Consider the following 25,330-nt stretch of genomic DNA (forward strand, 5'->3'; position numbering starts at 1 on the left):
GCAAACCTGCCGGCAGAATGCTAAGCACAGGGCTGTCAGCGACCACCATCTGCAAGAACACTTAGCACCTCAGTGGCCTGAGCGCCTGCAGGGGTCTGGCAGTTGGGTGACCTTGAGCGCGTGGCCTCATCTCCTGCTGGTTCCTCCTCACTTGCAAATCAGGGCTTGTGAGACCTGTCCTGCCCGCCAGCCTTGACTGCTGGAAGCCACCGTCCCTTCAACCCTTGGGTCCCACCTTGCTGTGAAGATCCGAAGGAGCTTCTGCCCGCGGTCCTGGAGCCAGCCCAGGACTCCCAGGGGAGCAGACTTTTCTCCTGCAAAGTGTGTTCGCGCCAAACCTCCCACCCCCCAGATCCAGACAGGATCTGGCCCCAGAGGCTTCAGTGACAGGATCCAAGGCCAGTCCTACCCACCTAGGGGACATTTTGGAGAAGAAGGGGGATCTGGGACTCTGAGCCTTGAGAGTGGACTTGGACCGTTTCTCCCTTTCCTGACACTGGAGATGCCCAGAGAGGCAAAGGAGGCTGCCCGAGTTCACGGAGCGGGGCCTCTGTCCTGCCTGGCAACCTCTCCGAAGCAGCCTCCACCCTCTTGGGATGCAGTCAAGGTGGGATGGGAGGTCCCTGGGCAGGAGTCCTTTGCCTGGAAAGACAGGCCTGTGAATGAAGACACCATAGCAGGTGACACCTCCCATCACCAAAGCCTAGAAGGCCCTCCCAAAGATGCCCAGGCCAGACCAAGTGCCAGGCTTAGTGGAGGCAGCGATGCCACTGCCCAGTCAGGGGTCGGGCTCCCTCATCTCACAGGTGGAACCTGAGGCCCCAGGCCTGGAAAGGACTGGCTCAGGTCACCCAGCAGCTGCTTAGGCCCTTCCCTTCCTTCCTCAGAGGGGCTGGGAACCCTGCAAAAAGGTAGCTGGGCTCAGGAGCGCCCTGGGGCAGAGGGGCTGTAGGGGTCTGACCGCCTGGACCAGCTCTTACCTCGGTGCCTGGCTGGCCCTCGGGGCACAAGGAGGAAGTGAGGACGCCCTGGGCCCAGTGCCTTTTGAGCCGTTGGCCCAGCCCCTGGCGGTGGTTAATGATTACTCTGCTGCTTGTCAATACTGATCACAAGTGTGGTTCGAAGGGCATGAAACCCTGGACTGTGCCCAGGTGGGGTGGGGCACTTCTAGGAAGCATCAGGCTGGGCCCCCATCTGTCCCTTCTGGTGGCATCAGACCCCAGCCACCCACAGCCTGTCTTCCTTCACTCCCTGCCCCCTCAGGTGACCATGGGCAGCCGAGACCCCTGGGATCCACCAGGACAAAACTTCTGCCCTGTTCATTTGGTGCCCAGACACAAAGGGGACAGCAAGGGCACAGAGGGGACTGGGGTTGGGGGGAGAACCTTTGCTCACTAAAGAGAAGTCTGCAGATGACCCTAGCAAGGTGAGGGTTCTCTAAGTCTGTGCCTCTTAGTCTGAGCCTCAGTTTCCCCACAGACCCACCTGCCTGGGGGAGCAAGGTGGGGTGGGGCATAAGATTAGCCCCTTCTTGTTCTGAAACAAGGCGTGTGTGTGCACGCATGCATGTGTGGTGGTGGGGACAGTGGGCATTTTCCCTTCCCCATGTAGGGAAACGCCGGTCAGGACTCCTGCTGGCCAGTGCTACCCCCCCCCCCCCCCCCCGTGTCCTTCCCTGTCTAGTGCCCTGGAGCTGGGACCCCAGGGCAGAGGCTCCAGTCACCTGAACAGCCTTTTGGTAGGGACGCAGGAGCGGCCTCCAGAGGGCCCAGCCTTCCAGGTATGGCCTTGACTGACCCTCCTAGTCCCCAGGCAGGGATTACCAGGAGGCACCTGAGGCTCAGAGACCAAGGGCATAGCCTCAGGCCACATGCTCAGGGTCTGCATCTCCCGGGGACACCCCACAGCCCTACCCTTTGCAGGCCAGTGTCCTCCCAGCTGTCCCCTAATACCTGGCCCCAGGTAAGGCTGGATCCTGGGCTCTTGCAGGGATAGAGCCAAGAAACATGGTCGGGTGAGGCGGGCTCCAAGCCTTCCTCCTGCCCCCTCCGCTCCTGCCACAGCAGAAGTGGGGCCGAGTGGCGAGGAGCCCAGGGCGGAGGCAGGGCAGGCAGGGGAAGGGGTGCAGGGGTGGGCAGGTAGCTGGGGGCCAGTTTGAACCTGCTGGGCAGGTGTGGTGACCCCTGGTGGTGACATGGGAGGTGCTGGGTACAGAGGTGGGGATCTGAGTGAGAGCCAAGGTCAAGGCTGAGGCTGGGGCAGCGCAGGTACACGGGACAAGGGGGCTGGCGGTGGGCAGTTTATTCCACTTCATGCAGACACTGACCCACACGCTCAAGGAGCTTAAAAATACATTGAACCACACAGGGTCTGTTCCCCACCTCCCCCCAGACATAGAAAGATACTTGGCTGAGTGGGGCTGGGGTCTGAGGGTCCAAATGCCTCCTATTCTGGGACAAGGCGGCAGTGTGGGCCCAGGTAGTAGTGGAGGCAGCGTCCTTTCTCCCCAGAGGAAAAGTGCAGAGACAGGGCTGAGGCCCCAGGCAGGGAGGCCTCATTCTCACAGCGATTGGCAGGGTGGGCCAGGCAGGGTCCTTCCAGGCCCTTCCCCCGAGGGCCCGCCCAGCTGTGGGCCGAAGATCTGGGGAGGCGCAAGGACCAAGATGCCACTGGGGCTAGCTGCGCGAGGTGGGCAGCAGTGCCCCTGGGTCCTGGGCCCCTGGCACTCAGTCCTGGCCTTCATCCGAACGCCACTTGAGAGCGTGGTCCTTATGTGCGTCGGGAAGGATCTGGTTTCGCATCCCCCCGAGCAGGCTGGACGTGGCTTCCGTGGCTAGAATGAGGGGCTTCACCACAGTTGGGGGCAGCTGGCGGATCACGCCCCCCACGGCGCCCGTCAGCCCCTTCTGCTCGTGGCCCCGGGATGCCACATCACAGATGGTCTGAGCCGTGTCCAGGATGCCCTGTGGAAGTGGGAGGTCAGCGCAGGGGTTTGGGTGGGGAGGTGGCTGTGGGGCTGGGGAGGGGGGGACGGGGCCTCATCACCTCTCGAACTGTGTCATAGGCCTTGGCCACACCCTCCCGGAGGTCAGCGGGCTGGTGGCCCTTTCGTAGCCTCCTGACGGAGCGCTTGTCCTGCAGGGAGCGGGGGATGGGTGCCGCAGGGGACAGGATGTCATACACCGTCTCAGCTGTGGCCTAGAGGAGCATGGAGGGCACCGGATGAGGACACCTGGCCGGGGCACACACGTCCAGCCCCGAGGCCCCCGAGCCAGCCCCAGAGGACCGTGCCGGACCCTTGGCCAGACCAGGGAGCCGCCGCACTCTTGTCTCCCTCCATAGCTGTGCTTTATGGTGCTGCTCCTGGGGCCCTGCTGATGCTTCCACGACCCAGGTCAAGGGGCTTCAGGTGGGCACATGCCTCCTGAGGGGATTCGCCCAACGTCCTCTGGACCCCAAACCCTCCTCGTGTGGACCACCTCTGTGTGCCCTTGCCCCATTTGTGAGGTGCCACACAGGCAGCTTTCTTGAGACTGAGTGCACCGTCTCCCCTACCCTGCACCTTGCCCTGCCCTGTCCGCTGCAGAGGCAGCTCTGGCAGAGCACTGGCTTCCCCCCTGCTCACCCCCACCGAGTCCCCTCTACCTTCCGAAGCTGGCTCCTCTGTTCCTTTTGCCCCCTCACTTCTCACCCAGTCTCTTCACCTGTGCCTCTGGGGCCTCTCTGGGACCTGCTAATCCTTCCAGCCTCCTCTCTAGAGATCTTGCCCCCTGCCTGCAGGGGGCTGGGCTTGCAGATCCCAGAAAGCACTGAGCTCCCCCACAAGGGCGTGTCCGTCCTAGTCCCTCTACCAGAGTTCAAGGCACTGACCTACAGCTGCTCACAGGACAATGCCCTGGTGTCCCTGGGATCTGTCTGGGCCTAGCAAAATGCAGGGCCTGAATGAGTGAGGGCCGGTCTGTGCCTCAGATTTTCCGTCTGTAAACAGAGTCACACCCCCTGCCCTCCTGTTCAAGAGGTGGCCACGAACAGACACCAGTGGGCTGTAGAGCCTGGAGGGCACTCACCCTCCAGCATGGGAGTTGTGTGGGCCCCAAGTTGGTCACTGGGCCTCTCTCATCCATGACTGTGTCTCATGAGACCACACACCCAAGACTATCCTCAGTAGAAATCTGGGGATGGGTCAGGTGCTGTGGAGCACCCTCCCTGCCCTACTTGGCCTGGAACCACGTGCCCACTCACCTGGATAGCCTGCACCAGCCGGTTGCTGAGTTCCAGGGCGGCGGAAGCCGTGGAGGAGCCAAAAGAGGCAGCCCCCCGCTGCAGCCCCCGCATGAGGCGCCCATCCTTTCTGTACTGCTCGATGGGCAGCCAGAGCAGGTCCCGGAACCCTTGGACTGCAGGGACAGGGTTGTCAGAGAAGCTCAGGGCTGCGCTGCCCACACAAGCCCTGACTTCAGACCTCCTCTACCTATCCCTGAGGCAGCTTCTAGGCTGCCCAAGAGTAAGAGCAGTTTCCAGAGCCCCCATAGTCAGCCACTCACAGAGCTGGACAACTGAGTGCATGGGGCCTACGCCCCCCAGCAGGCCAGGAAGCTGGTTCTTGCGGATGTCTTGCAGCCACTCATTGAGAGCATAGCCTAGCACCTTGTCCACACCCAGGAGCCTGGGAAGGGGAGAGAAGAGGAGAGGTAGAGCCACACATTGAGGGGTCATGGGACCAGGAACTGAGGTACCCCGATGCTCTCTATAGCACCCCCCGGAGGATTGTGGAGGATGATGGTCCCCATTATACAGAGTGAAACTGAAGGCCCAGAGGGGTGATGAGTTGGCCAAGGCCACACAATCAGTCAGAAACAGAGCAGAGGGAAGCTAGAGGACCGTGGAGAGAGGCTAGCGGTGCTGCAGGGCAAGGAGGGCTCACCCGTGTCGGCAACAAAGCCGCTTCAGCTTCAGCTCAGAGCAGTTGAGCTGGGCCAGGCCGATGAGGAGGCCAGCGAAAGTGCCCTGGGGACGGAGAAGGGATTGGGGTTTATGCGATTGAGCACAGGGGCCTGCCCAGCCCACAGCAGCCTCTGAAGGCCGACTCAGCAGCTGATGTCACCTGGATGCAAGCCCTGGCCCCCTAGGCCACACCTGGGCAGAATGGGGACGAGAGGGATGGGCCCACACAGCCAGCCTGCCTGACAGCCCTACTTACCACCTGGTCCATGGTGACGTGCTTGCCATGGTAATCTAACCAGATAGGCACCTCGGACGTGAAGCGGAACTCCCTGGGTGGGGAATGGGGAGAGGGGCCTTTGGTCACTGACCCGGCCCTCTGCGGCCTGGGCTGGGACCCCCCAGCCTGCAGCCCCACCTGAAGTAGATAGGCTGCTGCTCGGCAGAGGAGCGGTGTCCACTGCCTGTGGTCTCCCGGGAGCCAGGCGTCTCTGTGTCCTCAGCCTGGCCTTCCTGGAGGCTGCTGGGCTGGACTCGGGTCTCAGGGCGAGCTAGGGTGGGGGGCACAGATTGGGGATGGGCCTGGGGATGGCCGGGAGGTGGGAGGCCCGGACCCTCCCCTCCCAGCTTAGCCTCTCACCCTCAGTGGACGTCTCCACCGAAACCATAGGATTGATGCCAGCCGCCAGGCTGGTGAAGAAGTCCTTGAGGAAGAGCAGGGCATCCTGCAGGGGAAGGTGCAGGTCAGGCGCCCAGGCCCCGAGGCAGCGGGGCTCACCTCCAGCTCTACCCCCATCTGACCTCCTCACCTGGTCCACGTTGAGCCGCAGGGGCATCAGCGAGACACGGAGACAGCACTCGGGCCCACCCAGGTTGGTCGTGGGGGCCACGTGCAGCGCTTTGATGGTGAGCTGGGGGCAGAGGGCAAGCTCTGGGTGCCCGCGGGGCCTCGGGTCCCTGCCCCCACCCCGTGCCCAGATGGCCTCGCATTGGCGCATGCTGTTGCCGCAGCTGAGCCCGCCCGAGCCCCAGCATTCTCCCAAACAGGCCGGCGCGGGCGTGCGCACACGGCTCTGCCCAGCGTGGACGGCGGGGGTGGCCTGTACCATGTTGGAGTGGGCGCGACGTGGCATCCGCTCACTCGTGTGCAGGTACAGGAACTTGTTGATCTGGGAGGAGGCGAGCCGGTCTCGGACCTCAAGCTCCTGAACGATGAACACCTGGCGGGACAGTGGCCGCTCCTCTAGCTCCTGGCCGGGGGCCGCGGGGCCGGGGGCCGGCTCCGCTGGGTACACCTCGTGCTGGAAGCTTACCTGAGGGGTGGGTGGAGGCCTGAGCCACGCGGGCAGGGCCCCCGTCTCTCAGCCACCCTTCTTGCCCCCAGCACCCCCCTCAGCCCCCCGCCTGGCTGCCTCCCTGTCGCTGTCCCACAGGCATTTCAAACTCCTCCCCTGAACCTACTTGCTCCCGTTCCCTTCCTGTCGCCTAAGTGTCACCTGTCTGTCACCAAGTGCCCACACTGCGCCCCCACCTCTCCGCCACCAAGGCCATCAGGCTTGCTTCCTTAGAACATCTCTCCAGTCCCTCCGCACTTGTGTCCTGTCCACCGCCTCCAGCTCATCTTGGAACTGCTGTCCCCTCTCCCCTGGACAGCCCCTCCTGGTGGTGCCCCCAGCCCCTTCTCCACACGACAGGGCTCTTCATAAAGCACACGCCTGCTCACCTTGCGCCCTGGCCTCGCCCTCCACAGCCTGCCCTCCACCCTTGCTCCCGATGTGCCAGCCCCACGACAGCCCCGTGTGCTCGCTCAATGGGCGGCACCTCTACCTGCACAATCTCTCAGGTTAGCCTGGCCACCCACCCAACTTGTTCTTCCCCAGCAAAATTTCTCCAGAATCTGATCATCATCATGGGCTCTACCGCGGCCACCCCGTGCAGCCACTGTGTCCTGCTGAGGGCGCCTTACTCTAGTAAACACCCGAGCCGTCCCGTGGTCTATGGGGCCTGCGAGCCTGGTTGCCAGCTGGACGCACGGCCTCCACCGCCCTCCTCCCTGCCCGGCCGCAGCCTGCTGGCCTCCTTGCCGCTCTGGACACACCAGAGAGGCTCCTGGCTGGCAGCCTTCGTGCCGTGCTCTCTGCCTGAAAACCTCTTCCTGCTCCCTTCCTCAGGGCTTCGTGCAAACTGCACCTTCTCGAGAACATGGCTGGCCCCCTTCCCCAGCGCTCCCCGTGCCCCTCCCTGGTTCACCTTCCCCAAACGTTCACCACGTTCCACACCATACAGATCCGTGGCTCCGTTCACTACCACACAAGTGACAGGAAGGGAGGGGTGCTGTCTGCTTTGCCTGTCGCGACACCCAACATCTAGAACAGCACGTAGTGTGCAGCACGGCAGCCGCTCGGTGACTCGGTGCGTGACGGGGGACCCTGAGGTAAGTTGCCACGAAGGGCTGGCTGAGGGGCAGGGACGGGATAGCCTGCCCTGTCCCCCACCCCGGCGGCTTTCTGCACTCTGCCCCCAGCTCACCTTGCTGAGCTGGATCTCCATGAGGACATGGTGCTGCCTCCCACTGCCCCCCTGCGTCCGCCAAGAGTTCTGGGGCCGGTTGGGGCCAGAGCAGCGAGAAGGGGAGCCCCTGGAGCTCATGAAGCCGCCTCTTGCCCTGGAAAGACGGAGAGGGGACAAATGGACTCAGGGGAACCCCTTCCCTTGCCCCTTCCCCTGAGTGGGCCCTTCAGCCAGGGATGGGAGACACTCTCCAGCTCAGCCCTGGGAGGTGGGTGCAGGGCAAGGAAGGAAGAACGGAGGCCACCGAGGCAAGGATCCTGCTCAAGGTTATCAGTGGCTGAAGGTCAGAGCTGAACCCCAGCCCGGGCCCCGTCTCCTAAGTGGGTGGGCCCCATGGCCATATCTGCCACCTACACCCATCCTTCTCACCTGTGGCCAGGGTGGGGGCCAAAGTCTCGGCCTCCATAGAGGTGCCAGACGAGGGAGACCTCACGTAGCACCACACGGCTGCTGGGCACAGGGAAGTGGGCAGGTGCCCGGAGCAGGTCTGTGCTGCCCAGCGGCCGTGAGAAGTACCCGTCCTGCACGATGATGGGGCCCGGATGCAGCTGTGTCACCACGGGCTCCCCATCTCGGGGCTACAGGGAGAAGGCCAAGTGAACACGTGTGCACAGACACTTTCCTCAGTCCAGACCACCCTCTCGCGATTTGGTCCCCATCCTCACATTTCCCTCCCTGTTTTGGACAAAAGATGACTCCCCTGGGCCACCATCCCCAGAAGCTGTGTCAGAGTGCTCTTTCCCGGGTGGGGGCTAAGTGCCCTTGTTCTTGCCAGGCCTGTCTCTCTGGGCCCTGGGTCTGGCTTACACATGACATTCACATCGGCTCCTGGGGGCCAGCAGATCCATACCTTTGCAGCCAAATGGTTTTCCACCCCCTTCTTGCTAATCACCCTCCCTCTTCTTGATGTCCTATGTCCCATCCCTCTGTCCTGGATGCCATTCTTTCTTCCTCTGGAAAAATCCTTCAGAGCCCAGAGCCAGAGACCACCACCACCCCACCGCCCCCAGCCCTGCCACAGACCCAGCCTCCCCAGGAGCTCTAGAAGCACGCTGAAGGGAGCCACTCTCTCCCACCAGTTCCTGGCCCTGCCCAGCCTTCCCCCACCAACACACCGGGATGCCCAGACCAGGAGCGTCAAGGATGCAGAACTCGTCACTGTCCAGAGTGTCTCCATCTCCCTCCTCTTCCTTTGCATCTTCTTTGGCCTCTGAGCAGGACCCTGAGCTGCCAGTAGGGGTCACAACAGGGGGCGAGTGGGGCTGGGCCCCACTCCGCTCACCGGGGAACAGGTAGACTGACACGGGCGAAGCCTGAGGGAGGGGGCCACCTGTGGAGAGAGAGTCCAGTTTGGGGGGTGTGATGCCTGATTTGGGCGCCTGATTGCGTCCCCCGGCCACAAAGCACTCCCATCCCACCTGAAGGCTGGGTCAGCTCCCGCAAGCTGCGCTCGGTGTCCAAGAGGGCGTCGGCCAGGTCCCGCTGGTTGATGAGGGCTGTCTCCACTGGGGGGCAGGAGGGCAGGGAGGCAGGGCTCTCGGAGAGCTGGGCCAGGCAGGGGAGGAGGGATGAATGAATGACAGGAAGGAGGCACGCCTGCTCCTTCGAAGCCAGCACCCCACCCCGAGGGGGCCACGGCAGGGGCAGGGGCAGGGGCCTGGCAGAGTTCTAGTGGCCTGCAGGGCCAGGCCTCACCTGTACCTTCTGGCCGGCGATCTCCGTGGGGCTGGGGGGCCGGGGAGGGGGGTGTAGGTCGCCCTCATTCATTACGTACTGGAGCAGGTTCACCAGCAGGGCGCAGGAGTCCGCGCAGCTGTGCACGTGCACCACGTTGTTGGAGCAGCGCAGTTCGAACAGCGGCTGGCTCTGGGGGGCGGGGCGCCGTCAGCCCAGGCTCCACACCCCACCTGCCCAGGGTCCATCCCTCCATACAGCCTGCTGCCCGGCAACCCCACTGAGCAAACTGAGCCCGAGACTAAAAGGGGCTTCGCTCGGGGCCACCCAAGGCAGCAGGGGTGCTCCCGGCTTGCCAATGTTCCCGTGTCCGTCCTCAATCCCTCGCCTCAAGCTGGGGAGGTGGGGCCGATTATCTCCATTTTACAGATGAGGAAATGGGGCCCCACAGACGCCGTCTGACTCTCAAGGCCCTTTTTTTGCTCTGGCTACAGCTGCCTTCTGGTGGTGGGGTTCCCAATTTGAGACGCACGGTGGGCCTGGCCCTTTCCGGGAGGGCCAATAAACAGAGCCCGGCACTGAAGGGCAGGCAGTGACCATAACCCCAGCCCAGGCCCAGGTAGCAGAAGGGAAGAGACGGCCGCAAGGGAAACGGTGATCGGCCTTTGCGACTGCTCTGGCTCCGGGCCACCCCGGGCAACACTCACCAGTTTGCCCTCGGTGCTCCCCTTCCAGGTTTTAATCACAAGCTCCAAGAGGTCGACATCCAAGACACAGACGTAATCTGAAGCAGAAAGTAAGAGAAGTTCCAGTTGCTTCTTCACACCCAGCGCCTGGCCCACCCCCACAGGGGAGAACGTGGGGCTCATCCGAGTGCAGCCCTGGCGTGCGTGCTAAGGGCCCAGCTAGCAGCTAGGTGAGGACATCTGGCTGCTCTGGGTGTGGCCGGGGGCTGGGGTCCCTCAGGGGGGAGGGAGCCCTGTCCAGGCCCTGCCCACCTCGCTGCAGATCCGGGGTCTCCACCTCACACTTGTCGGACAGGTATAAGGCCGAGTCATCGAGGATGAACCTGGTGGGGAACAGGGCTGAGAAGGGCCCAGGAGCCGCTGCAGACTGCAGCTCCATGGGAGCCACAGGGGTGGGGCTCCTAGAGATGGGCAAGGGGGCACCCACAGGGGGTCCCAAGCCCACAAGAAGCCAGCGCTGGGTCCTCTTTGGCCTCAGTGTTCTTGTCTGTACCATGGGGAGACTGGGCCTGTCTCCTGAGCCGAAGGCCCGAAATAGCACAAGCTTGCTTAGGTCACATGGCACTTAGGGCTCTCCAAGTACTTCCTGCTCCTCCCCCTCACCTCACAGTGGCCCCGGGAGGGATGTGTCCTGTGTCCCCCCCGCCCCCCGCCCCCCGCCGGCATTCATTGTTCTTTCAAAATATGTTCTTATTTTATTCTTATTTGCGTAGGCTCCATACCCAGTGTGGAGCCTGATGCAGGACTTGAATTCCTGACCCTGAGATGAAGACCTGAGCTGAGATCAAGAGTCAGATGCTTAACCAACTGAGCCACCCAGGTGCCCCAAAATAAGTTATTTTAATGGCAACATAGCACAACCTCCTTTGAGACATCTCAAAACGTGGAAAGAAAAAAGAAATGATCTCTATTCACATTCCCTGATCCCAAATTCTGAGAAAAGCGCCTATACATTTCTTTCATCCTTTCTGTGAAGCCACAGACACGGACACACATAACCCCTCATAAGCCTTGACGTAGGTTTTTTCAGTCCATGCTGCATTAAGGGATTTTCCATATTTTTCAAGGTCATTCTTTGACTTGACTTCAATAGCTGGGTAACCCATGTTTACTGACTCAGGTTATAATCTGGGGGTATTTAGATTATTTCTAGGTTTCAACTGTTTTATTTCTTTATTGTGAAGTAGGCTTCACACCCAGCATGGAGCCTAATGCAAGGCTTGAACTCACAACCCTGAGATCGATACCTGAGCTGATATCAAGAGTAGGATGCTTCACCGACTAAGCCACCCAGGTGCCCCTGAACTGTTTTGAGCTATACTCCAGAGACATCACATTCCACCTGTTTTTCTTATAGATCCTTAGGACAACCACCTAAGTGAGACTGTCAGGTTAGAGAGCACAAATGCTTTTAAGGCTCTGATTCAGAGGTTCAATTGTCCTCCGGGAAGGCGTAACCAATTCTCATTCCCGAGGGAGGGATCATCACCCTAATGTACAGAAAGGCTCAAAGACCTGCCCGAAGACACACAGCAGAAAGGCAGGACCCAGGGGAGTAGCAGCTGCAGCCCAGTTTGGAGTGGGATGGAAAGTGAGCTGGGTGGGGGTAGTGCATACCTGAGTAGGAAGGTGGAGGTGTCCATGATGATGTTGCTGGAGAGCGTGAAGGTCTCAGCGGTGACAAGGACGCGCACAGGGAGGTAGAGGGGCCTGGGGGTCACACGTGGGCTAGAGTAGGCTCCTGACACATGAGAGCCGGCGCCCCCGCCCCTGGCTCTTGGCCCACCCAGCCTGGGTACCTGTAGTCCACGGCGCAGGAGAACAGGTGAGTGTGCAGGACAGTAATGACCGTTGGGGGCAGGTAACCCAGCACTGGGTCATCAAGCACATCTAAGAACTCCAACAGCTTTGGGGACCAGGACAGGAGTTGTGAGGACAAGGGGCCTCTTCCTTCCTCTAAGCAACCCCCACCCCCACCACCCCAGCACGGCTCCCCACCTGCTGCGCGTCACCTGTCAGCTGCCACCATACCCCTTGCCCAGGGGCTTCGCCCGGAAGTCAGCTCTGGCCCAGCCCAGACCCCTCATACTGGCCTCCCCGCTGGTCCAGAGACCTGCCTGCCTGTACCACTCTCACTCACCTGGGAGTGCCAACTCTGCTCCGGTAAGGCCATGAAGTGGCGCAGGGTGGCTCTGTGGAGCCTCAGTGTTACCAGGAACTCCTGGAGGTGGGGCACAGTCAGCATGGTGGGGCCCAGCCCGCCAGGTACCAGAGAGGCAGTTGTCCCAGCCAAGCGGGTGGACCGGGAGCGGGCACTATTGTACCTTGACGTTCTTGTGGGGGTCCAGGTGGATGCGCACAGCAGTGGACAGCATGTGGGGGCCCCGGCCCTGGCCCGTGTGGCCCGAGGCTCCCCGCTCGGTCACGCCTTCCTCTGACGGGTAGATGGCTGGGGCCAGCTGGGCCGGAGGAGCAAAGCTGGGCGGCTCCAGGCGACTGGGCAGCAGGCGGTCAGCCACAGCCGCTGGGGAGGCACCCGGTGAGCCCCCTGCCAAGCTGGCTGGCCGTCCCCTCCACCCGGGGCCCAGTCCCTCCTGAAAGCCCCCTCCCCTCATACCTCGGTGATAGAGCTTCGCCTTCTCGGCTTCCAGGCAGAAGTAGCCGAGTCCTGGCTGGCCTCGGTACTGGGAGACACTGAAGATGGTGCCTTGCTCTACATCCAACACCAGCTCCCCGTGTGAGGTCTCTAGCCTCCTCCCAACCTCATCCTGCAGACAAAGCACGTGGCTTGGCCCCACCAGGGCACTCAGTAGCCCCTAGGCCCTTGGCAGGGGAGGGGGCCCTGGAGCCCCAGCCCGCCTAGGACCAGCCCCAGCTCTACCCAGATTCTGCTAAAGGTCTGGAGCAACACTTGCCTGTTTTGCCAGAAGGGGAGTCATCCCTGCCCTCCCCGCCATCCAGCACGAGACAGCACCCATCTGGACCCCTAGCATGGCACCTTGCATACAACCGGCGCTAATGGGGTGTGATGGGATAGGTGGGTCATGGGTGGGTGCTGCTAGCTGGAAGGGCCACTCTCGGCCCCACTGGGGCTTTTTCCCCCAGATTCCCCAACTGCTCAGACAGGTCTTGCTCTCCTGCCAGTGGTGGGTGGGGAGCTCTGGAGTCAGGGGGGCTCACCTCCCCAGGGCTGCCCTCACCTTGGTCTCACAAAGGGCTGTGATCCGACCTTTCAGCACCGTCACCAGTGTAGAGAAGGTACTCTGGGAGCGAGGACCTGGGGACTCAGGGGCAGGGGGCTGGGGGGCGCCTGACGCCCCTACTGAGAAGAAGTGGGCATCCTCCTCATCCGAGTCAGAGTCTGGGGTGAGATCAAAGAGCCAAGTGGGAAGGAGACCTGGGAGGGCTGCCCCAGCCCTACCCAGCTCTGGGGACCTTGGGATCCGTGCCAGGGCATCCCTCCTACCCAGCTTGAAGGCCGATTTGCACATCTTGAAGTTGGCATGCCAGCAGCCTGAGGGGCCGGGGAAGCCAGGGGGATGAGCAGTGGGGTCAGGAGTGGGAAGCAGGTCCGCAGGCTCCCACATGAGTAGGTCGTTGTTGATCCTGAGACAAGTGGACGGACAGCAGCAGTGAGGGTGGCCCAGCCCGGCCCCTCCCCATACTCCCCCTACTCGCCTGAGTCACCACCTGTTATAGAGGCTCTCATAGGCCTCCTTGCTGGGCAGGAAGATATGGGCACTGGGCAGGACCACTTCAAGGCTGCAGCGTGATAGTGCCAGGGCCCGGCTCTGGAAGGTTTTCATCTCCTCGGGGTCTCCGGGAATCACCATCTAGTCAGGGGAGTGGGGAAAGGCATCTGAGAGATGTCAGGGTCTGCCGCTGGCTCGGGAATCAGACCCCGGTCTGCACGCTGACTTCCTATCATTCATTCCTTCTCACGCACTGCTGGGAGGTAGGACAGCCATCTCGGGAGAAGCGCTGGCAGCATGCCAAATCTGCTTGGAGGGCCTCATATATGTTAACTCCTTTATCCTCATGATAGGCCTACGACACAGGTCATTGCACCCACTTTCAAGATAAGGAAACTCATCTGAGTATAAGTCTCTAAGAGATTAGACCAGTTCTAAGATGACAAAGCTAGAGTGGCAGAGCCTGGATTCAAACCCACTTTAGCCCAGAGACCAGGCCCTTAACTGTCTCTCATTCAAATCTCATCACCTTCAGAGAAAAGGATCCCGAGGTCCCTGCCGAGAGACAAGGTCCTGATCTTCCCAGCGAAGGACCTGCCCCCACCAGTGTCCTCACCCTTAGGCCCAATGAACTGGGGTGCTTCGGACTCCCCACTGATCAAAGACGATGGAAGCGATGCCACTCTTGCCGGTGCTGGGTCACGTCACCTGGTGCCCTAAGTGATCCTGTTCTCCCGGCCCACAGCCACCAAGTGGCTCCCTTGGGTTTGGGGCCTCACCTCCTCTGTCTCGTACATGGTCCTCTTGGAGGAAAACGGCGAGGGCTCAGGTTCCCGCAGCTCACATGGACTCTCAGCCGACAGCTCCAGCTCCTCTCCCTTCTCGGGGGTCACCTCCCACTGTGCACTGCTGAGCTGGGGGTTCAGCGTCACCACCACCCTGCCAGGGCACAGGCCTGTCACCGGGCTGCAAGTCTCCCTCAGCCCCTGGTCCCCGCCCCCTCCAGCTTCCTGCTGCCCTCAGGAGCAAAGCACTCCTCTCCTGTCTGCCCTTTGAGCCCCCACTTACTGGGGCAGGAAGTATTTGTGCCCAGGGCTCTTGGGATCCAGGGCTTTGGAGACCCGCAGGCAGGGGATGGGTGGCTTCTCTCCGTCTTCGTAGGTGCCTGCGAGGATGAAGAGGAGGGGTTGTCATTGCTGCCTTTCCCCATTTCTTCCCCAATGTCAGGTGGGGTTAGTGGGGGCCCGGAGCCTCCATCGTGGTGCCTGCGCCCTCCCTCACACCCATGGCCGGCAGCAGTCCAGTGATGAAGGGTCCACTCTGCACACTCTCAGAGGAGCCTGAAGACAGGTAATGCTGGCATCTCACAGAGCTGGTGAGACCTTGGGCCCCAGTCCATCCCAACTGTGTCTCAGTCCCTTCCGTAGCCCTGGGCCCCCCTCTCCCAGAGGCCTGAGGCCCTGCCCTGGGTATTGTCCTCTGGGGGCTCTCACCGTGCAGGTCGGAGCAGGTAAGTTCCAGGCGGGTGGGGATGGGCGGACCAGGACCACTGCTCAACTCTGACCGGAACTGGGGCTCACTCAGCTCCAGCCGCAGCTGCTCAGCCCGCACAGCTCGGCCTGCCCAGGGGTCCTGCTCAGGCCGCAGGTCAGCAATGGGGAAGCGCAGCCGCAGCGTGGCCTGGGGTGCTGACAACCGCACCACTGTCTGCTGCTCGGCAGCTGGTGGGGGTTCCGTCTGCGGGACGAGGGGGGTGATCAGAGCTGCCAGAGGCCCCAGCACTATGGCTGTGAGCTAGAGGGTCCGTGCCGGCCCCCTGCCCCAGCTGGGTATCTTACCAGGAGGCCAGCAGGTGGTTCGGGAGGGGGTATGGTGGCCAGGCGCAGCAGGGCAGCAAGCCGGTCCAGGGCCCCCAGCTCCACATCTGCCTGGAAGTCAGCTAGGTCCAGGGCCAGTTCTGAGTGGCAATGGCAGGCGGCTGGGCGCCGGGGTCGGCTCTGAGGGTGAAGGTGTTCAGGTCAGCGAGGGCTGTGGGGTAGGTGAGGGCAGGATGGGAAGGGACCCCCTTGAGCAAAAACAAAACGCAGAGGCCGCCTGGCTGGTGTGGAGAAAAGCTTGCACAGGGGACAAAGCTAGGAAGGGAGAGGGAGACCCTCACCACATTGCCTGACAAAGAGGACCATGTTTGTTTAATATAAGCCATCCAACATTCAAAACGGGCAGGGGTTGCCAAGATGAGCCAGGGAAGGGGCAACCAGGCCAAAGGATACATGTGTAGGGCCCAGACGTCGTCTTCAAGGGCTCCCAGATGGGGAGGTGTGCTCTAGCTGGAGCACAGGCAAGGGGGCTGGAGGGTGGGAGCAGGCAGCCACCAGGGGAGGCCGGGGGATGGGGTGGGGTCAAGGTACCACGGAAACAGCCAAGGGCCCTTAGGCACGGGTTGGGGGGGGTTACCTTGGACACACGGCGTAGAGTCTGCGTATGATGCAGGTGGGCACAGGGCCGAGCTGAGGCCTGGGAACCCAGGCTGCCGGGGAAGCTCAGGATCTGGGATGGGACACAGGAGGCAAGAGTCAGGCGGGGCCTCCAGATCCACCTGAACCTGCGGGCCCTCCCACATCCACACTCGCTCTCGGCCCTCACCTCCGTGTACTCAGGCTCGAAAGCGCCCCTGGGCCACAGACACTCCAGCACCTCGAGCTGCCCAAAGTGCACCTGTGTGCTGGTAGTCCGCCGGCCCCTGCCTGTCCGCAGCTCCCAGGACAGCTGCACAGCTGTACCCGTTAGCCTGCGAGGAAGAAGCTGGGCATCAGAGGTTGGGCTCGGGGGGCTCGGGGGGTCTCTCCTTGGGCCCCTGCCTCAGGCTTGTACCGGACGTGGCTACAGGGACAGGCCCTCTGGAAGCGCGGTCGGAGATGGTGGAAGTCACGGGAGCCGAAGGGCCCATCCTTGGTGGCATCAAACTCCGAAAAAAAGTGGGTACTGAGGTCAGGTGGTCCAGAAGATGGGGCAGATGTCTGAAGCAAGGTCAGGGTCATGCCCCCCAGGGTCATCTTTAGCAGCGAGTCAGGGCGCAGGGTGTCCGGGAGGGGTGTGGGGGCCGTCTTGCCTGAGAGGAGAGAGGTTTTACCAGGGACTTCCCAGAGCTCACGGGCACCCCAGGTAAAGTGATGGTCAGATGCTGGGCCAGGGGCTGGGAGAAGCCCTGGCCCAGATGGACTATGACTCTGGCACGGGGCCTGGCCGGGCAGGGGCGACACAGAGCCTCATCATGCCAGAAACTGAGCCCAAGCTCAATTCAACCCTCTCAAGGAGCTGGAAGGACTAGAGGTGGCAAGGCACTCAGTCCAGCGCCTGACACACATGATCTCTCGACAAACACCGGTCAATACGTATAGCTCGGCAAGGTTAGATCTTATCACACCCTTTCTATGGAAGGGGAAACGGAGTCTCCAAGAATTTAAATGCTTTGCCCAAGATCACTGACTCTGACACCTAGCCCTCTATCTATTGTGTCACCAGCCTCCCAAGCATCCCCAGGGAACCAAGTCACCCACGCGGACGGCGAAGCATCAGTGGAGGCCTCCTGCACCCACATGACATCACAGGGGCACTGAGGCCTCTTCCAGCTGTTCTTGCCCCAGGAGCACTCACCAGTTGGGTGGGCGTGAGCAGACAGCCGGCGGGGGGCCATGTCGCTGTGCACAGAAGATCCTAGGTCTACATCGGAGAGGGAGAGCTCGGAGAGGGCTGAGGCCACACTGCTTGTGAGGCCCGCCATGGAGAAGAAGAGGTCTGTGGGCCAGGACAGGGGAGGTTAGGGAAAGCCACACTTGGTCCCCACTCCTGCACCCATGCTCGCTGCCCAGACAAATGCTAAGTGTGACCCCACACCCACCAGTGTTGTCCAGGTTGACAAGAGGACTGGCAAGGGGTTCTGGGCTGAGGGGCTCAGCCACAGCCCCTGCCCGAAGCTGCTCATTCAGGTCCTGCTCAATCAGCCACAGGTCTTCAGCACCTAGCGGGCGGCTCTTGTTCAGCTTGTCCACCAGGCCCTCGGGGTCTAAGGAGGAGGACAGTTGTTTCTGTCAGCCCGGCCTGGCTGGCCCCTCCCCAGGCATCCATTCCCCTGGAGCGCCCAGAGGCCTCACCTGCAAGGCTCATGGCACTGAACAGTTCTTGAAGCCGCTGGAGCTGCCGAGGGGTCAGGAGCAGGTGCAGGGAGCCCAGCTGTCCAGACACCTCCAGCTGGGGCCAGAAGGGGCCAGAGGAGACAACCATGGAGCCTACATCTGCCACCTAGGCCCTCTGAGAGCCACCACTCACCTGCCCTCACCCAGAGGACGTAGGATGTCAGTTGCCAGGCTAAGCTGTCACCAGCTAGTTCTGGAACCCCGGCCACAACTTGACCACTGAGCCTGTTTCTCTAATTGCTAAGAAGGCAGTAACTTCCCCCACTCAATGACCCTGCTTTGCACTGCTGAGGAGTATTCTGAAATGGAGCACATTCCATCCTCCACGGGGGCTTGGGACCCACCTTGGGGCCTGGGAAGGCCTCATTCTGCTTCAATTTCATTGTCAACTCCATATACCCTGAGCAGCTGCCAATCTGCAAGGGGGGTTTCGGGGGTTCCTCCTGGAGGCAAGAGGATACAGGAGGGAACGGGTTGAACATATGAGGTCAGAGATGGTCAGAAGGAATGGGGGGACGGTCAGCGGGGGCAGATGGGAGAGAAGACAGGGATTAGAAGGAGAAAGAAACTGTGGGGATCAGAGTCGGCCCACCTGTGGGGGGAGCTCCTCGAAGTGTAGGCGGACCCCCGCCAGCTGCAACAGCTTGTGCAGGAAGGCAGGGGGCTGGTGCACGTCCACTGGGGGGGCCTGGCTTGGGTCCCGCACTGCCTCGTCACAGTACTCCAGTCTGGGGAGTGGAGGATGAGCCCTTGCCCCAGCCACCTCAGGCTGGCGCCCCTCTCCGAACACAGCACTTTGTTCTAGGGGTCTGGGGTCAGAGTCTGGACAGCAGAGCTTCCCCACCAGAGCCAGGCCATCCTGGACCTCCATGGCCAGCCCTTCTTCCTCAGACCCTGGTGTGTAACCTGCTCCTTAGGGCCCCAGCCACTCTGGGCCTGTATCACCCTGGCCGTCGGGCCCCATTCCAGGCTCACGATATGGTCCTCCCACCACCACAGCCACCACCAGGACCACCCAAAATTTGCCCTGCTACCTCTCAGGAGCCCAGGCTGGGGTTAGGGGCAGGGGCACCGCCAAGGCCATGTGGCAGCCCCTCACTCCCCCTCCTCTTCGCACCAGACCACCCCGCTTGGCATGCCCCTACCTCTGCACGTGGACTTCCACCGCCACGCCATGCTCCCCATCACCTGGTGAGTGTTCCACCCTCACCACAGTGTCCAGGAAGGTCACCTTGATCCTTCGTAGCACTGAGGGGCGGAAAGGGGTCTCAGGCCAGGTAGAGCCGCAAGGGAGCAGGCAGAGTTTCCCCACTGGGGCAGCAGAGTGGCCATCCCACTGTCTAGGGCCCCTGTTTTGTGGGCTACAGGGGGGCAGGGAGCAGGGTGGCCATGGGAGGCCTACTTACCAGTCTCAATGGTCTGGGCAAACATTTCCAGTCCCTCCAGGGGCTGTGGTGGCTCAGAGGGCTCGGGCAGCCCATCCCGAAGGCACTCCTGAGCCAGCTGTAGGCTCGTGGTCATGCATGAGGCCCAGCTCTGTGAGTCAGCAGCCCCTGGCCCTGTGAGTAGGCAGAGGGTCTCAGAAGAGGTGCCCAGGCCTACTCCTACCACTTGTTCCCCAGCCCCCTGCCCCTAGCCTTGCCCAGCCCTCACCTGGGCCCCGGCGGGGCTGCAGAGTGAGCTGGAGTCCTGACACACGCACGGTGCAGTGGTCGGTGAGCAGCGCAGCCCAAGGCACGGCCACCTCGATAGAGCCCACAAAGCCTTCCACCAGCTCCAAGGGTGATTCTATGGACTCCAGCACTTCGTTCACAGACTGGGAGCAGGGAAGGGACAGATCCGGCTCAGGGAAACCTCCAAATGTGGCTGTCTCCCTGGCTGCAGCACTCCTGGTGGGATGCTGCAACCTTCGAGAGCTCCCTGGCTCTCCCTGCCCCCTCCCTACCCCCCACCCACTGCCCCTGTGCTACCTATAAACTTCTACTATCGCTCTAGCTGATCCCTACTCTTGGCCCACCCAAACGTGGTCCATACTTTAAACCAGAGGAGGGGGAGCTGAAGGATGAGAAGGAGGAAGCCAGGCAGAGGGGATGTATGTTCCAGGCACAGGAACAGCACGTGCAAAGGCACAGCGGAGTGCAGCAGCACCCATGTTCTCTCTGGATCAGTGTGGAGTTCAAGGGGAGTGTACACGAGAGGCTGGCAGAGGGCCGAGCTGAGCCGGAGGGGACCCCTGCCCAACTTCAAACATTTGGTGTAGCTGTACCTCTCTGAGGTATGAGGCTGAGAACCCCTGGTTACAAATGGGGAAATAGCACCATTGCCAGTCTGGGAGCTTCTTGAAGGCAGGAACTCACCTGCCTGCTTCACGTGACCCCAGGTAGTGTGTGGTACCACCCAAAGAGGATCCCAGTAACGCTTGTTGGATCCGTGAGTAAACAAACACATGGCAGAACTAGAAGACTCATAGAGGTCAAGTTGAAATTCCTTACCCAGAGATCCATAGATGGGAAACTGAAGCCTAGAGAGAAGGGCCTAGTTTAACCACTCAGTGTGGGGTGAGGACTGTGACTGAAGTCTCTCTCCTCACCCCATCCCAGGATCCCCAGGCACTCAGCTTCTTCTGGGGTCTTCGAGGCAGGAGCGGCAGGCAGAGCAGCTTGGAGGAGGGGCTGGCTATGGGGAAAGCACCTGCTTTCCAAGGGAGAACTCCTGAGGCCAGCCCAGAAAGCATCCTAGCTAGGAGCCATTTCAATCTCCACCAAGAGGGCAGGGCAGGGCTGGGCAGGGTGGGAGTGTTTTCTGGGACTGGAAGTAGGAAGAGGCAGCCTAGAGGTCTTGGCCATTTCTTTCAGGCCAGCCTAAGAGGCTGAAGTCAGAGGTCAGAAAAGGCCTCCTTCACTAGGATTCACAGGCAAGAAGCTATCAGGAAGTGTCCCCAGCTCTGGGCTCAGGAGTTTCCCCTTACCTTACATTTGCCCAGGGAGGCCTGCCTACCCCTAAAGCTCAGCTCTTCCTGCCCCACATTGCATTTAGGCCAGGCACTCTGTCGGCCCAGCCAGAAAACTGAGAAGCCCCTGCCCCATGCCCACCCCTGCGGCTCTGGACTGGAGGGCTGACCCAGTGCCAGCCCTGGGCTGATGCCTCTAATTGGTGGCTTCTTTGCAACTTCCCAGTTCAGCTGAGTTGTGAGTCACTGCCTCTCACCGCCCCCAGCCTCAGGCCTCTGACCCAGACCTTCTCCTCCCGCCTCCCCAGCATCTCCCTTGGCCTCCTCCCGGCTTGAAGCCAAACCTCTCCATTTTTCCTCAGGGACTCTCTGGCAGGTGGGGACGGATGCTAACTCCCAAGCCCCTCCCCAAACGCTACTGGGTCCATCCCTCTCTCCCCAAAGCAGGAAGTAGGCAGGGGCGGCAGTCGCCAGTCACACGAGGTGTTGATCAACACCGGCGCTGACGCGGTTGTTGACATCCACGTCCGGAGGCGGGAACCCCACCCACTTGGCCCAGGATCTTAGGGTCAGGAGGTCAGAGCACCTTTCCCACAGGTGCTCTTGGCAGGACTCCGGACCCCTACCAGCTTTCCCTGACCAGCTGCAAGGCCCCAACTCTCTCACTGCCCTGGCCCGGTCCTATTAGAGCTCCCTAGTTCCTCCGCTCCCTCCTCACCTTCTCCTTAGCCCCTGAAAACCACGCTTCCCAACTCAGGCCCCAAACTCGATGCGCTTATTCTGGCATTCTTCAGACAAGTGACATCCCCCTCCCCAGCCTCAGTTTCTCCTACTGTGGAGGCAGGGACCCAGTCCTACCCAGCTTCTGGCTCTGGAAGCGATCAGTCGCCTGGAAAGGGCCTGACTCCCATGGCCTCTCCACGCCGTATGCCCGGTCCCCAGCCCACCCTTCAGTCAGAATCCTTAGGTCGTTGCGGCGCCCCCCGCCCCTTTCGCGAGCTCGGGCCTGGTTCCTCACCCAGATCTCCAAGTGGATATCCCGCAGGGCAACGCTGCCCTTGTACAAATCGAGGCTGAGCTGGTCCAGGCTGAGGTGCTCCTGGAAGAAGTGACCCAAGTAGTGGTGCAGCAAGTAGCGGCATACCCGCTCTTTTACACAGTTCGACCATGGCCACAGCCATCGTGACATCTCGGAGACCGTCGGGCCCGGGCCGCCTGCGCTCGCCACCCGCCGGCGATGCCTGTCGGGCTTCGCTGTTCACTAGAGCCCCCGGCTCTCCCCGCCGCTTCTCTCAGCGCCAGGCCGCGCCCCCCGGACCCTCAGCCACGCCCCCCACGCTCAATGCCATTCGACGTTGTAAAGGGCGAGGCTTGCTGATTGGCCGTGGGGGGCGGAGTCTTCGAGCACGAAAAAGGGACTGGGCTCTCCGCACGACACAGTGCTCCTAATCCTGATTTACGCTTGCGTAAAAATTCTCGGTGGGAGGACCTTTAACCTCCCTTCTACGGGCTCTGGGAAGGCTGTTGCAGGAGGTACCAGCCCCACAGAGGAATGCGCATGTGCCGACTCTTCCAAGTACTTGAGGTAGTTAGGCAGGATTTAAAGGGACAGTGTCCCATCAAACTTGAGCTTCCCAGAGGAATAAAGTCTGTGTGAGAGCCCCAGCGCGCGTCATAGAAACAATTAAGTGAGTAAGCATTTGCATTTTACAAAACGCTTCACCATCTTTTATCTCATTCAACCCTCATGACCTTCTTAGGTGGAGATTTGAAAGATAAGAAAACCATTTTACAGATAAGAAAACCGATTTATAAATACTCTTAAGTCCATCACCGAGGAAGTACCCCCCCCCCCCACCCTTACCTGGAATGCTGGGCAGGAGATTTACCGACTCTCCCTTCTCTCCGCATTTGGTCAAGCCTCCAGCTCCTCTCTGGGGGAAAAAAAATTAGTTTTTCTTGTCTCTAACCTAAAATTAATAACAGATGGACTTAATCCCTTGAGCAGGGGTCTGTTGTTTTTGTACAGCCAGTGAGCTAAGAATGGTTTTTACATTTTTTAGTTTTAATTTTAATTTTTTTTACATTTTTAAATAGTTGGAAAAAATCAAAAGAAGAATAAGACTGCATCACACATGATAATGTCATGAAATTCACATGTGAGTATCCATAAAGTTTTAGTGGAACACAACCACGCTCGATTAAGTACTGTCTGGGAGCTGTTGGAAGGTGGGGAGCTGTTGCCCCAAATAATTGTTTCGTGGCCATTTACAGAAAGTTTGCCAACTCTTATTCTACAGGGTTGGCCACCCAAGCCCTCTGACATCATAGGTGATTTAAAGGATACCGACAGGTAATTATAATTCTATTTTAGCCTTACTAGGGAGGGGGACTCTACTGCAATCTAATAAAGGCAGCCTGAAGCAAGGGCAACCACCCTGACCTGAGAACCAGGGGCCTGGATTCCAGTCCCAGCTCTGTGTGGCCTCAGGCAAGTCACTGTTCTTCCAAGAGCCTGTTTTATCCCCGGTAATCTGGAGTTGGGGTGGTAGGTGGTACAGTCCATTTACCTGGAAGGGACTAAGGAACAGCCTCCTAGGTAATTTTGGGAAGTACTGGGAAGGTTCCATTCAAGGCAGATTAATAGGAAAATGTGGAATGAATCAAGAGATTAACCTTTCTCCCATAATAGGCCAGGGGCAGTGTTATGTTCATCCAACATTTATTAAATTAATAATAATTAAAACGAGAGGGGTGCCTGGGTGGCTCAGTCACTTAAACGTCCAACCAACTTTGGCCCAGGTCAGGATCTCAAGGTCTGTGAGTTCGAGCCCTGCATTGGAGCCCCACATCAAGCTCTGTGCTGACAGCTCAGAGCTTGGAGCCTGCTTCGAATTCTGTGTCTTACTCTCTCTCTCTCTCTGCCCCTCCCCCGCTCACTCATGCAGGCTCCCTAGCGTGCAGTCTCTCTCTCTCTCAAAGTAATAAATAAACGTTAAAAACATTTTTTTAATAATTAAAATGATAGGGGCGCCTGGGTGGCTCAGTCGGTTGGGTGTCCAACTTTGGCTCAGGGCATGATCTCGATGTCTGTGAGTTTGAGCCCCGTCTCGGGCTCTATGCTGACAGCCTGGAGCCCAGAGCCTACTTTGGATTCTGTGTCTCCCTCTCTCTCTGTTCCTCCCTGGCTTGCACTCTGCCTCTCTCTCTCAAAAATAAATTAAGATTTTTTAAAAAATTAAATAATTAAAATGATAGACACCATGAATTGAGCCTGTGTGATGTCCTGGGCCCTGGGCTTGTCACTTTATACGCATTACTTCGTCTGTTCTTCACTATGTCCTTGGTGGTAGGTACTATTAATATCCCCATTTTACAGGAGAGGAAAACTGAGGCCTTGTGTGTAAGTGCCTGTGGAGCAAGTGAATGAACAAGCATCACTTCTCCCAAAGGCAGTGGGAGCGGAAGGGTGTATACTGGAGTCTAGGAAAAGTCCTGAAGTCCAGACTTGGAGAGGCAACTATTCCCCTGCTGTGGGAACAGGGTGCATCACGTGCAAAGGTTGGGGACACAGAACCATTCCCAGCATCTAGGCCCTCAGTCTGGGTGGCTGTTTCTTAGGCCAGCTTCCCTCCAGGGAGGCTGCACTCACGTCTGTGACACAGCACAGTGTCTGTGCCACAGCAGAGGAATAACTAGGACTTAGAAGGGCACAAAGGTCTTTCATGCTGCCTCCTGCAACGTGCCATGAGATCCACAGAAGACCAACTCCAAAGATGTAGTCATTCTGCAACCTGACCCAGGCCTTGGAGTAGGAGCTGAATGAGAGAATAAATAATACAGAGTAAAGAGAGAGAGAACAGAGTAAAGAGGATGGTGTTCTCTCAGGACGGGGCCTCACAGGGGTATTCCTGGGATGAAGATCCAGGGCACGGTTCCTCTCCACAGAGAGAAAAGGGAGAGGGTCAGGATTTGTGGGACCCCTTGGGGACTTCTCCATATTAGATTAGGTAGAAACTCATCAGGCAAACTGGGTGCTGTAGGCCTCAGGGGCCCTGGGGTTGAGGCTCTCCCTTTCCCAGGGATGGTCCACCCAGAAGAAATCCCTCAGGGAAATCCCTCAATGGGGTCTTGATAGGTGTAGATGGGATCATGGAAGATAGCCTGGGGGCTGTGCCTTTGACTGGGTCCACGGTGGAGGGCTTGGATTTGGCATTTTGTCTGATCCGTGGTAAAATGCACATAACAAATTTTACTACCTTAGCCATTTCTGAGCATACAGTGGTGTTAAAGATATTCACATTGTGAACTTTATCGTCTTGCAAAACTGAAACTCTATATGCATTAAACAATACCAAAATGGGTGAATTGTATAGTATGTGAGTGGTATCTCAATAATGATGATTTAAAAAATGATAATGTTGGGGCTCCTGGGTGGCTCAGTTGGTTAAGCAACAGACTTTGGCTCAGGTCGTGATCTCACGGTTCGTGAGTTTGAGCCCCACATCGGGCTCTGTGCTGACAGCTCAGAGCCTGGAGCCTGCTTCAGATTCTGTGTGTGTG

General features: G+C 59.7%; 1 protein-coding gene across 3 annotated transcripts; it reads right to left on the reverse strand.

The window, feature by feature from the left end:
* Positions 1-2,286: 2,286 nt before the first annotated feature.
* ATG2A (autophagy related 2A) lies at positions 2,287-22,072 on the reverse strand. Of its 3 annotated transcripts, none has more exons than XM_045485836.1 (41): positions 21,786-22,072; positions 19,471-19,633; positions 19,224-19,376; positions 18,963-19,065; positions 18,410-18,545; positions 18,162-18,260; positions 17,776-17,872; positions 17,523-17,687; positions 17,279-17,419; positions 16,496-16,733; positions 16,268-16,412; positions 16,079-16,171; positions 15,463-15,621; positions 15,118-15,361; positions 14,693-14,789; positions 14,404-14,563; positions 13,623-13,765; positions 13,399-13,538; positions 13,133-13,293; positions 12,550-12,700; positions 12,257-12,456; positions 12,073-12,153; positions 11,732-11,838; positions 11,550-11,642; positions 10,185-10,255; positions 9,894-9,970; positions 9,208-9,378; positions 8,931-9,057; positions 8,628-8,842; positions 7,882-8,090; positions 7,471-7,606; positions 6,048-6,161; positions 5,751-5,852; positions 5,582-5,666; positions 5,360-5,492; positions 5,201-5,273; positions 4,925-5,007; positions 4,545-4,666; positions 4,243-4,397; positions 3,046-3,198; positions 2,287-2,963 (listed from the first exon to the last, which is right to left on the reverse strand). In XM_045485836.1, exons 1-41 carry the CDS (start codon positions 21,954-21,956, stop codon positions 2,727-2,729), a joined length of 5,703 nt encoding a protein of 1,900 aa, XP_045341792.1. In that variant the 5' UTR covers positions 21,957-22,072; the 3' UTR covers positions 2,287-2,726. The 3 variants fall into 3 exon arrangements, with proteins under 3 accessions (XP_045341792.1, XP_045341791.1, XP_045341790.1); XM_045485835.1 differs by having other exon boundaries at positions 6,048-6,254; positions 9,214-9,378; positions 21,786-22,071; XM_045485834.1 differs by having other exon boundaries at positions 6,048-6,254; positions 21,786-22,071.
* Between the last annotated feature and the right edge of the window lie 3,258 nt (positions 22,073-25,330).

The sequence above is a fragment of the Leopardus geoffroyi genome, chromosome D1 (assembly GCF_018350155.1).
Source record: "Leopardus geoffroyi isolate Oge1 chromosome D1, O.geoffroyi_Oge1_pat1.0, whole genome shotgun sequence".
In the NCBI taxonomy this organism is placed as follows: domain Eukaryota; kingdom Metazoa; phylum Chordata; class Mammalia; order Carnivora; family Felidae; genus Leopardus; species Leopardus geoffroyi.